At 43.6% G+C, this 12,019-nt stretch overlaps 1 protein-coding gene across 1 annotated transcript in view; it reads right to left on the bottom strand.

The window, feature by feature from the left end:
* Positions 1-16: 16 nt before the first annotated feature.
* Positions 17-12,019, bottom strand: part of bin3 (bridging integrator 3) — a 32,858-nt gene continuing 20,855 nt past the window's right edge. Inside the window, exons 6-9 of the mRNA XM_004544318.3 lie at positions 9,464-9,504; positions 4,856-4,997; positions 3,636-3,770; positions 17-1,547 (exon numbers count right to left, since the gene is read on the bottom strand). Coding sequence (XP_004544375.1) covers positions 1,401-1,547; positions 3,636-3,770; positions 4,856-4,997; positions 9,464-9,504 — 465 coding nt within the window. The 3' untranslated portion in view covers positions 17-1,400. The remainder of the gene's footprint in view (positions 1,548-3,635; positions 3,771-4,855; positions 4,998-9,463; positions 9,505-12,019) is intronic.

Below are 12,019 nucleotides of genomic sequence, written 5' to 3' on the forward strand. Positions count from 1 at the left end.
AACAGCAAAATAGTCACTGGTTGCTTTTCTTGCATTTAGTTTATTGCATGATGATAATAATGAAGCAGAAAATATCATCCGACGTTATTTAAAAACTTACATAAAACCCAATCTGATCACAAAGTATTCATTTTGGTATATTTAAAAAAAAATCAACCATGACTATAACTTGAACTTAGAAAAGCACCTTCATTCATCCAGTTATTGGCGTGTAATCAGACAGTCTGCATTGCAGAACACAAAGACGAGCAACCGGCTAAGCATTTCCTTCAGTAATTACACAATAAAAAGCCACAAAAAAAATAAATAGTCAACATACTTGTAACTTCAAATTCACTAATGAGTAACATTCAGTGTGTGTTTACATTACTATGTAGTGTAGTTATCATGCCAAGGCTCTACCTGATGGAAAGTGGAAACAAAGGCATGTGATGAGAGCATGATTTGGTCCAAAAATAAGACTATAAAACATTTGTCTTCCAACCCTGATGTAGATGATACAGAGAAAAATACTTTTTTAAGGCTGCCAACAATGTGTGAGATTCTTTGCTAACACACACTCTAACCAACAATAGAACAAAGGATGGATGGTGTGAACAAAAGGAAAATATGGGTCACTTTATTTCCACTAGAGGGCGCACCAGCCTTTGATTTTTTTTTTCTTTCTTACTTGTGGGGTTTAAAAAGAAAACAAACCTGGATATGTCTGAAGCCTGAGTAGTCGACCTTTCAACACCACTCCGTGTTACACCGTTTTTTGTTTTTTTTATGTTATATCCAAAGTCAGACATGTTATCACAGGTGAGCTAATGTGTTCTGATGAACCCCAATAAAAAGCCCTCACAGAGAATGGCACAGAGCTAAACTCACAGATTACCAGAAAAGACCAAAATTGAGAGATTTTTTTTAAACCTACACTACATTACATAACACCTTCCAGTGTAATTTCAAAGTTGGATAATAAAACTATATTTCACACGCTGCTGCCAACAAGGCAGATGTGACTAATAGAAACATTTCCTTGCTCACTTTACACATTAGAAACAAATGGTTATAGATACCTCTGAAACCATGAAGCGTAACCTTGTTAATTAGTTCTGACAAGATCTGTCTGATTCCTTTACTAAAAGAAAAGAAAAATAAACGACAACATATTGGCTTATAATGTTGCACTTGGCTGATGGCTTAGTTAATGTGGCATTCAGCTGCTTTGAGTTGCTGAGATGATGAAAGATTAGGGTGTAGTGCAAGAGCAATTGGGGGTGGGGATGAGGCCGCAAGGAAACAAATGGATAATCAGGTTTAGGTCACTGCTGTCCGTTTGAACTCTGGAGGAGCTTGAAGAGAGTGCAATCCATTCAGAGAGGCATGAAAAGAGCCCGTTTTTGTATTTTCCTCACTCAGTCGTCGGCGACAATGGACAGAGCACGCAACTCGGTGAGCTTGGCCTCTGTCTCCCTCTCCCTCTGCTCGTCAGTCAACCCCGCCTGGTCGATCTGGTCTGTTAACTCGCTGAAAATCTTGTACATTTCGGTGAAATAGACCACCTGGTGGGTAGAGAAGGAAAAATAAAAACGTAAGTCTGTGATGGCAGGGGAAAAGAATATCTGTCCTCTGATGAAAATGGGAACAGGTCGATCCACAGACCTCTCAGGAAACACCAGAATCCAAAATCTGAACACCAAATACAGTCTAATCGTGTTTCTACTTACAAGTCTGAAGCTGCTGTTCTCATACTACTTCAACCCTGCTAATGAGAAGTGACTTGAGAGGAGAATGGGGAGCCCACAGATATCAAACAACTCTGACAAAGCCCCAAAACCCAGCACTTCAGTGGGTAGTGACCCTGCTTTTCTCTCCCAATCTGAACAAGAGATAGAGAGTGTTCACTGAAAGCTTTCTTGACACTTCCCACCCCTGCTTCTTCCCCTTAGTTCATGAGTCAGGCTCCCTAGAGAGTTGCTTTGATGATTAATAGACTTTAATCACATTACAAGACTCCAGAAGAGTGGGCAGAGAATGAAAGTACTGGGAAATACAACCCCTAGAAACCCACACACACATCTCAATATTTATTCATGCAGCGATGCATACGATGCCATGCTCCTTAAGGGGGGGGGGGACACAGACTTCTCTAAAATTGCACGTGTTCCCTTGCAACAAAACCAACTGAGAGACCCGTGGGAAAAGTTTACTGTTTCACTAAAAGGGTCACAACAGAACGAGAATTTTGCCATAAGCAGACCAGACACTGCTTCTAAACCACCTTATACAAGCCTTTTTAAGTGCTCCGCCTGAAAGACCTTTGCATGTTTATACCAATATGTGCCACCTAAACCACATGAGTGGGCTATAAGTATTGGGTTACTGCTGCTTGTGGGGGTAAAGCGGATATGTTTTTTTCCCAAAAGTGGCTTGTTGAAAGGGCCATCGGAAATGTCCATATGAACTGTGATGATAATGTACACCAGATCAGTGTCTAGGCGCCCTCTGTAGCAAAGACTACCATTACAATTAGTCAAGTCACCACGAGGAGTAAACGCCGGCTCACGCAGCTGACCACCTACCCAAAAAAAAAGAAGCAGCTTGGGGTAAAACAGAGCCATTTTAACATACCATACTCCCAGCTGCTTAATATTTACATGGAGAGGTCACACTTTGACCTTTGACAACAAAATGAATAATTTAAGTTGGATTCGATTCAGTAAACACAGCATCCACTGTAAGAGAAGCAACTAAAAAAAAAAAAGATGAATAAATGAAGACAATGCCTTCATCATCATCTGTAGAAACTGACAGGTCAGGTGGTGTCTCCCTCTGACAGTTGCTGGACAGGACTTGTTATAGTGAAACTGAAGCCTCACAACAAAGACTCCCTTTATTCTTTTTCTTTCTGCTGCTGGACGCTGAGCAGCAACAAGCGGCTGAGAGAAAAGGGTGTGGAGGACCAAATCAAGCACTGGGGACGAGGTCTGCTGACCACCCACACATGGCTGTGCAAATGTGAAAACGTTCATTCATGTGTGTGAATTATATGAATAAATATAAAGCTGCAAGAATGACATGGCTAGCGTGCCTAATGGGACCTCTTGCACCAGACAAAAACAGGTAAGATTTATTTAATGCTTCAAGATAAAAGATGTGGGGAAATATTATATGTCTGCTAATTTGCTAAGTTCAAAGTGCATCACAGAACTCCATAATTGTCATTAGGTCTAGGATAATCTAGTTTACTTATTAGGATTGTGCCAGTGGCTGTCCCAAGGAGGAAATGACATGGCCAGGCAGGTCTGGGGTTAGTGAGGGGGACATAGTGGCGCTAACTTGAGACACCCAGCTGCTTTAAGAGAAGCTTCAGGTTAGAGGAAGGCTTGCAGGGCTGCAGTGGAGCCAGACAGATGAGGCCTTCCTCAGCTAAACACAGCAGCGTGGGCCGTCGCTGAGGGTTAATCACATTAGAGCAACGTTGAGGGAGACAGACTGCCTAGGTTATACACACCCTTCATCAGATATTTTATGCACTGTTTAACCGACGCTCAGAGAGTGGAGCAGTGGGTGGGTGGGAGGGAGGGTGGTTGTCTGCAGCTGTGAGAGGTTCGTTGGGTGTGCACTTAAAGGTGATGGAGGTCACCAACCTGTGCCCGGATGAGAGCCTCGAAGCTGGGCTGGAAGTAGTCGATGCGGCTTTGGTAGAACTTGGGCATCTCGTCCAGGAGCTGCTTGTTCTTGGCCTCGAAGTCATCTTTGACCGGTCGGAGTTCCTCTTTTGCCTGCGATGTCGGAGAGAGAGAGCAAAACAAAAGAACTGGTCACTGAGGGTTCAGTTCTGACTTTGAGTTACATTCTTTCATTTCACTGCGATGCAATACACACTACACATTAAGGATTCGTTCGCTAAAATAAGCTTAAGGAGCTACAGATTAATACCTACAAAGCGAAACAAGTTAGTCTGAAGTGAATTCACTTCTTGAGCCATCATTTGTCTTCTTCTCTTATTGTTCTGAAAGATATTTGCTTAATTCCCACGGAGAAGCAGTGCAAAAAAAAGGCTGTAATCACGACCAAAGTGAGGAGGAGTGGGTAATGTGGGCAGACTTGGCTGTGAGTGGACTCCAGCACCACTGATCTGTGTGTGAATGTATTAGTGGGTAGTCTACTGTAGGCATGGAGTTATGGAATGCACAATGAATAAGTGTGAGAGGGTGAGAATTTTTATTAAGGGGAAGGGGGAGTTGCTATATTCAAACTGAAACATATTGTCTTTCAGCTGCATTATGATATGCTCTCTTCACTTTAGTTTTATTTACACATGCCAGCTGTAACTGAAATGGCGTGCAAGTGTTTTGTCAGGATCATTTCTTTAAGTGCACAGGGACTCAGAGGGCATGGATGTAGGGGCCTCTTCAAGGCTTTGTTCCCCTGACAGTGCTTTTCTCAATGTGTGTGGGTGGCTCACCATGTGAGGATGTGTTAGAAGCAATAGCATAGGCAACACTGCAGCACTATCTGTGAATGTGTGCTTCTGTAGTGGCCTCATGGTGTGTGCGTGTGTGTGTATGTGTGTGTCTACAATTCTCAATTACGTGCCTGTAGATGTGCAGCAGTGCCTTTTTGAAAAGGCACTACTTGAGAGCCTGGTAGCTTGCGTGGGTGAAGGAGCGCACATGTACAGTATGCATGTGCTCAACTATTTTTGTTCATATCCAGTCAGCATTTGTGTCTTTTTCCACCTATTGTGCTCTATTCACAATACGGACAGCATGTAAGAGCAAGTGAACTCTGCTCCTGTGCAGTTGGAGGGAGAGCTCGAGTGGATCGACACGTGCGCCGACGCGAGCTTTAAAACTGACGCTACCTGATGCAGTTTGACCATCACGGGCCCCGTTTTTTCTTTCTCTTCGTATTTCTCCACTTTGGCTTGCAACCGCTTGTAGTCCTGCAGCGTCTGTTCCCTACGTTTCACTGCCATGTTAAGGCTGGGGAAGACACTACTGTACCTGAAAAACACCAGCACACAGAAAACCAGGTTACTGAACACAACATGCATGCGCACCGTGTGAATCCATGCAACGAAAGAAAAAAAGATCCCAGACATACATATCAAACTTTCCTCTTTTTTCCCTGAGAGAAAGTGAAGTTACTAAAAATACTGAAACAACTTTCCCGTCTCCATGTAATTTGTAGACATGCACTGTGCATTGCATCGTATCTTAATAAAAGTCATTATGATTTAATAAAATCCCGCTCCTCAACATCTTATTGTAGCGGTACTCTCAAACCCCAGAGGACAGCTCTGCATTAAGCTTCCTCTAATCTATTATCTAATTACTGTAGTTCAGAATGGCATGAAACAATTCATTTTGTGACAATTATCATATTCCAAATGAAAATATATTCTTGCAACAAGAATCCAAGTCTTCAGCACTAAAAATAGGAAAACATTCATCTGTAACTTAGCAACAGGAATCGGAGCTTCATCTTGGGACTTGTTGCACTGCTTTTGTGTCTGTTTTTAATAGGGAACGGGAAAACTGTATACAGAACATGTCTAACCTAATAATAAAACTATAGAAATTTTCAAGTTAACATGTCTGAAAGTTAGACTGTAACATTAACATTATTTCTTTAAACTCAGGTTAGATCTGGCTAATGATTTATAACAAATGGTATAGCTTTAACCAAAATATTGAACGCCTGAATAAGAAAAGGAACATTTTTCAACTTTCTAAAATGTAAACACAAAGCACTGACTTTGTTTTTCAAAAACAGGCCACAAGATTAGTCACGCAGGTGCATACCAGATGTGAGTCAGCAATAAAAACAATCGTAATAAAGAATTAGATATAGCCTTTTCTGAATGACTCATTTAAAGCAATTTATCAAGTGTGTAGGCACACTACTACAATACTTTATTGTGTGCGCCTCGCCCCATAGTGTTATTAGCCACAAAATGTGTGGGCTTCATGATTTACGTTCCTCTCCATGCCAACCCTTGCCCTGTTCTGTGTGGCGGATGAGAGAACCCGAGAGTTTGTTATGAAATCCTGGATTACAACTGCGTTTGCCCGACGTGCACCTTACTACAGGCCAGATGGGGGAGTGGTGCGAACTCCATGTCAGACAAGCAGAGATTGTTTCCGACAGGAAGTTAAGCAAGGAGTGGTCTTGTAGTGTTTCAGTGACATCAACGAGCTCAGCCCAACCCAGCAGCCCACACTCCACCGCTATTTATAAAATACCACTCTGGCCCAGTTTACGGCAGGGGTGGATGCCGATCCTCAAATCTACTATCTGCTCCAGTGTACGCATATTTGAAGTGCCAAGGGATTATGCAACTGCCCTCCAGGCATGACTGCTTTCCAATGCAGTCCTACGGGCTGATGACAACACAGCAGCAAACCAGCTTTCAGACAACACAAAGGCTGGATTCTAGTTCACCTGACAGCATGGTGCAATTTCCTCATGACACACCACGGTGGCCTGCTGTTTGCGCGCTAAAAGGGGACAACGCTGTCTGCAACTACTATGTTTGAGCACAGGGAGACTTCAGGGCCAATGCTATCCTTGTGCTGGAGGAGGAGAAAAAGAGCTAGACACAAAGCCAACTACTTGTTAACCCATTAGTGTCACTTCCACACTGAACGCTGAAGTTTCAGTGTTACATTCGGTTACTGTGACTCAACGGTACACTACCCTCCCCCACATGAGAACCTGAATGTGCTTATGCATACACTGTAATAACAGTTTTTGGTTTTTTTAAAGAAAAGAAATGTCCAGGCCCTGGATGTTTCCCTCGATATCCTGGCCTTGGTTGGATAACTACCGGTCAGCCTGCGAGGTCTGTACCTGCGGTGAGCCTAGTCTGGGTGATTTCTTAAGATGGTTGAGGGCTGCAAAGGGGCCAAGGATACACCACTGTCCACGTGACAGGTCAGGGTGTGGTTAAAAAAAAAAAAAGGGCTGGATGGAAATAGCATCTGGAGCAGAGAGTGTGTTTATGAGCCGAGGCCAATCCACATACAGGCCAGCCTGACCCAGCAGCCAAGCCCAAGTCTGGTCTAGACACCCTCAGTCTAGCAGGCTGGCTGTCACTTTTGACTATGACCATCACATAACTCACTACTGAAAAAAAAAATCAGTTTAAAACACACCACTAAAAATATGGGAAAGGGACCTGTTTATGTGTAAATTACCACCTTTGTTCGTCGTGGTCTCAGAAGAAAAATTAGGGTCACATCACGTGGCACCTTCATTTAAAATATGCTTGGTGTGAAAGTGAAATAACTACCACCTGTTGTATAAATGGTTTAAAAGCAGTAGACCATGAGAATGTCTGTGACGTAAATGCTAGCTAGCAACAAAAAAAAACAAAAAGCGTGCAAAGAAAGAGTGTGATCTGCTGTGACTTGCCTAGTGCTTTAAAGCCCACATAACTCACGCAGCCTCAGTGCGCGAAACACCAGATAAGATGGTAAAAAAACAAACATCCTTTTTACAAAAAAACAATCCCCCCCTCAAAAAATAAAAATAAAAAGCCTGCATCAGCCCCAGAGCTAAGGTCAACAACTCCCATTGGCTCCAAACCCCACAACCTGCTCTGAGGGCAGCGTGTTCCTCTGATTGAGAGGGATGAAGGTGGTTTGTCCAGTCCTGGCTCAACCCAGGGCAGAGGTCTCAAAACAGGCTTGACTTCTATTTCACCCAAAAGAGCAACGGAGCAAAAAGGGCTAGGTTACAAGGCCCAGATAACACACATGCCTCAATGCCCACGCACTCCCCTCCCCTCGCATAAACATAGTGATGTCATTCAGTGACCCCGCAGAGTGGATGAAACGCACGTCTGGGCCTGAGAGAGAGGAGACACTGAACGCAGGATGGGGGCAGAGTAGAGGGGGGCTGCTTTTTCGTTTGTTTATTGTGCGTTTTACCACACTAAGCATTAAGAATGGATGCCAAAATTTGAAATAGCAATCACATGGACACAATCATGTAGCTGACACACACACACACGCACGCACGCACGCACACACACACACAATCCATTGAAAGTCTTCCATTAACATAACGTTCTCCTTTTCAACTCTTCTCTAATTGTCTTTACAATGACACAAGTTCACCAGAAGAGTATTTTGAGACAAGAAAAACAGTTACAAATATTCATTAGTGAGAGGACTAATGGAATCTTAATGGAAGCTTTAAAGTATAGCAGCTTGTGCGTCTTGGTTTTCTATAGACAACACTTTGATAAACTAATAAGTAATAGCGTTGCGTTTTTAAGAAGGAAAAAGTAAACAGAAAGGTCAGTTTAGTTTGGCATTAAAATTTGTTTATGAACTCACTTCCTCTGTTCTGTTTTAGACTCATGTAAATGCCTAACTTTATGATCTTAAATACCATCTTTGTGAGACAGCGCCCCCTCTAAAATCGGAGCTGGTGTTTGTGTACGTCGGTATGTTTGTGTGAGAGCGTGCAGTGTCCTGAGACATTTCTCCTCCTGAACCAATCCGCAGCTCTGGGCCCAGGAAGCTGGGCCCTTTGCCATATTCTGAGCCTGCCCACACGTCCGCCTGCCGCCCACCAGGAAGAGGAAATTAGAACCATTCCATCCTGTCATTGCTCCGCCACCAGAGCGCACGAGGAAGAGAGGGGTTGACACACGCGCGCTCACACACACACACACACACACACACACACACACACACACACACACACACACACACACACACACACACACACACGCTGACCTGACCTATCCATATTTTGATGGAGTATTCTCTTCACATTAGTTACTTTACAAAACGAGTGTCTCACGAGGGGAGAAAGTTGAACACAAATTTATAGAAATCTATACAAGCAGTATGCACATGCTCTCTTTCACAGTATTTAATCTCCTGGGAGGAGCCAGGAGGAGGAAGAAAACCTTAACAAGCGCTCCGGAAGACGGGTGGGATTGTCCAGCCACTCCCTTCAGTACCTCTGCTTTGCGCGTGTGTGCGTGTGTGTGCAAAGTGAGGCTTAAGGAATGGAATAGCATTCACTGCCTCCTCAAATGGGGGCGAGTATTAGGAACGAAGACCAAATAAACTTTCTTCCAGACACTACCAGCACAGCAGCCCTGTTAACTCCCAGTTCATTTTTATAATGCGTATTACTACACTGGAGGACTTGCTAAGGTCCTGCACTGCAGCTATTCTTTCCACTCAGTTAGTGAGATATGCAGAGCAAGGTTAAATAGTAAAAACGACACGGGGCACTGGGCTTTTATCGCTCCACAGTCACATATGGAATTTAAGACACAACTGAGCTAAATCGCTTTTACCATACTTCACACGAAAAGTTCACGATCTGGCTCTCCTAAAAATGCAAATATTGCAGACTAAAACTATTTGACCGCGGCCTGTTGCAGATTCAGATTTAAAGCTGGACATTTAACACAGAAGCAGCACAAGAAACTGACACTTACTTTTTCAGAGGGTCGACAACAGTCTTCTGGATCTGGTTCACCTGTAAAAGTAAATAAAATAAAAAGCTGTTAACACAAGCACTGCTCACCTTTCTAACAAATGAAGAGACATTACAAATTGTTATTCACTGTCAAATTGAGTTACATCAGAAGTGAAGTCGGAACCAAATAGCTTCTACATCTCTTGCTCATTAGCTTCAATGTAAAGTCGCAGCACAAACACCAACAATTGTGTATATTTCAAACAGAGCACATATGAAAAAAGGGGAAGGGGAAGGGGGGGGGGGGGCTTGCAAAGAAACTTTCATGACGTTGACTCTTTTATTGTACACAAGCCCCGAGGAGAAACCCCTGAATATTCATTGAGCTTGCGATACAAAAGGATGGAACTGTCAGGGGACGGACATGAAAGCAAAGCCCAAATGATTTCCTGTGGAGGGTGGGCTGCCATACAAGATGAAAGTTCTTTACAAACAAACATTTTAACAATAACAGTTTATATTTTCCTGCATTCTCCTTCTGTTTGGCAGAACCGACAGGGGAAGGAAGGAGGGGAAGGGGGGGGGGGTGTTAAATGGAAGTAAACGAACATCTCATCTCGAGGCCTCCAGCCTCAGAACCAAGTCTCGTCGAGAGAAGTTGGAGCACAATTAATAAAGTTTCTAGAGTAATTTACATTGCAGATTCAAAATGACTGCTGCTACTAGATCTGCAAGCGTAACACGGCTAAGTTAACCAGGCAATCGAGTCAAGTGGAGAGAACACGCTTGGAACAGAGAAGGAGAATTTAAAGCAGGGAGATGTGAAGTGACAGCTGCATGAGAACAGTGAGCAGCTCCACTAATCATATGCTCACTTGCTATTGGAAGGACAGTCAATCACACAACAACAAGGAAGCAAGATCGCAGCTGTGCTTTGTAAAAATGCCCTGACCATCTACGAGAACATACAGCAACACTCGCTGCTTCACACAGGCAGATTTCCAAGTACAAAATGGTTGATTGTGGTTTGAGGGAAAACACAGAACCAATAACAAATAAGTACATGGGAATTCACATTGTCTTTGTTTTACATATTCACACCATCTCCCCCTCCCCAGCTCGAGCGGTGCCGCTGCTTCTAAGGTGAGAGCATGCAGCGAGGAGGGAGAAGAACAGCGGCAGATTTGCTTAAGCATGCTGGTGCCCTCTACCCTCTGCCCCTTCCCACAGAGAGGGGGGGCAGAGCTATTCCTTGGAGGCCCCGCAGAGCCTGAGGCCGGCGCTCTAGCAGCAGTCTCCATCAGTGAGTCACGGAGCAGAGGCCATCCCGGCACACAGGCCTCCCAAAAATACACACAGATCGCAGAGGAAATCAATATCCCTCCAAACGGAGCATCCTCTACTGTGCTGCCGCCATCTACACTGGGGCTCAGCTTCGGCAGCAGTGTGCCGGCGGGGCTGTGCGCCCTCCTCAGCCCCAGAAATAAACACACAGACCTGGGCCACTGCTGCCTTCATTATCGCTGCACGTTTTATCTGCTGGCTCTCTCACTTGTGGGCCCTGCGGCAGAACATCTCGTCTCAACACGGAGAAGAGCAAAGGGTGGATGCTTTTGTGTCTGTTTTGCTGGAGCAATAAGGTTTTGCTGCTGTTGCCGTCAGAATCAACAGCCAGCTTAAAGGAAGAAGTTAAGAGTGGTGTTCTAGTGCTGTGCTGGATTTTTAAACACCTAGCAAAACCTAGAGGTGATGCACACAACAGACTGACCAGAAAGTACTCACAATCACTATTTTGCCTCTAGCTCACTTGTAGCCACTCTACAAAGGAAGCCACACAGCTCAGCCCAAAGCTGGAAGTGAACATTGTGTTAAGGCAAAGATTTTATTTAGAAGGACTGAGAGCAGTGGAGAGACTATCAGGTGTGACCTAGCTGTCAAAAGCCACTCTGAATAAAAGTGTGTTTGAAAAAAACAACCAAACAAGCACAAAGAAAAATCTATCCAGCTGCTTTACAAGCGAAAAAATGTCTGGATCTAAGTGAGTGGATCAATCTTTTTCAAACAAGTGACAGTCACAGAGACAAATAGGAAGGCTACACAGACAGTGAACAATACTATACATTATAAAGGCATTAACTACAAGTGACTTCTTTAAAAAAAAAACAGATTAAAAGGAAGAATGGCTGTTTCTTATTCATTCACACTCAAGTGTGTGTCGTAGGGTTTTTTCCCCTTCAGAATGAAAAAATAAACTGAGTGAAAATGGGAAAAAAAAATTCAAATTTGATATTGAAAAAAAATCTAAAGAATGCAAAAGTACTTCACCCTGACAGCAGGAGTGCTCTCCTGAACACTCAACCAAGCCAAGTCCTGGAACATATGCACCCTGGGTCACAAACCCACACGCTCAGTCCAACCTACATTTTACTTTGTCTAGTCACTCAAAATGGCTCCTGTAAAATTTGATGAGCCGTGAGCAAAGCAAGTCTGAAAGACTTAAAAGCTGAAGAATCAAGGAAAGGAAAGGAAAATAAATGACAGCTGCAGAATATCTGCTTGGATGCTGTCTTGTGCT

The sequence above is a fragment of the Maylandia zebra genome, linkage group LG12 (genome assembly GCF_041146795.1).
Source record: "Maylandia zebra isolate NMK-2024a linkage group LG12, Mzebra_GT3a, whole genome shotgun sequence".
Classification (NCBI taxonomy): domain Eukaryota; kingdom Metazoa; phylum Chordata; class Actinopteri; order Cichliformes; family Cichlidae; genus Maylandia; species Maylandia zebra.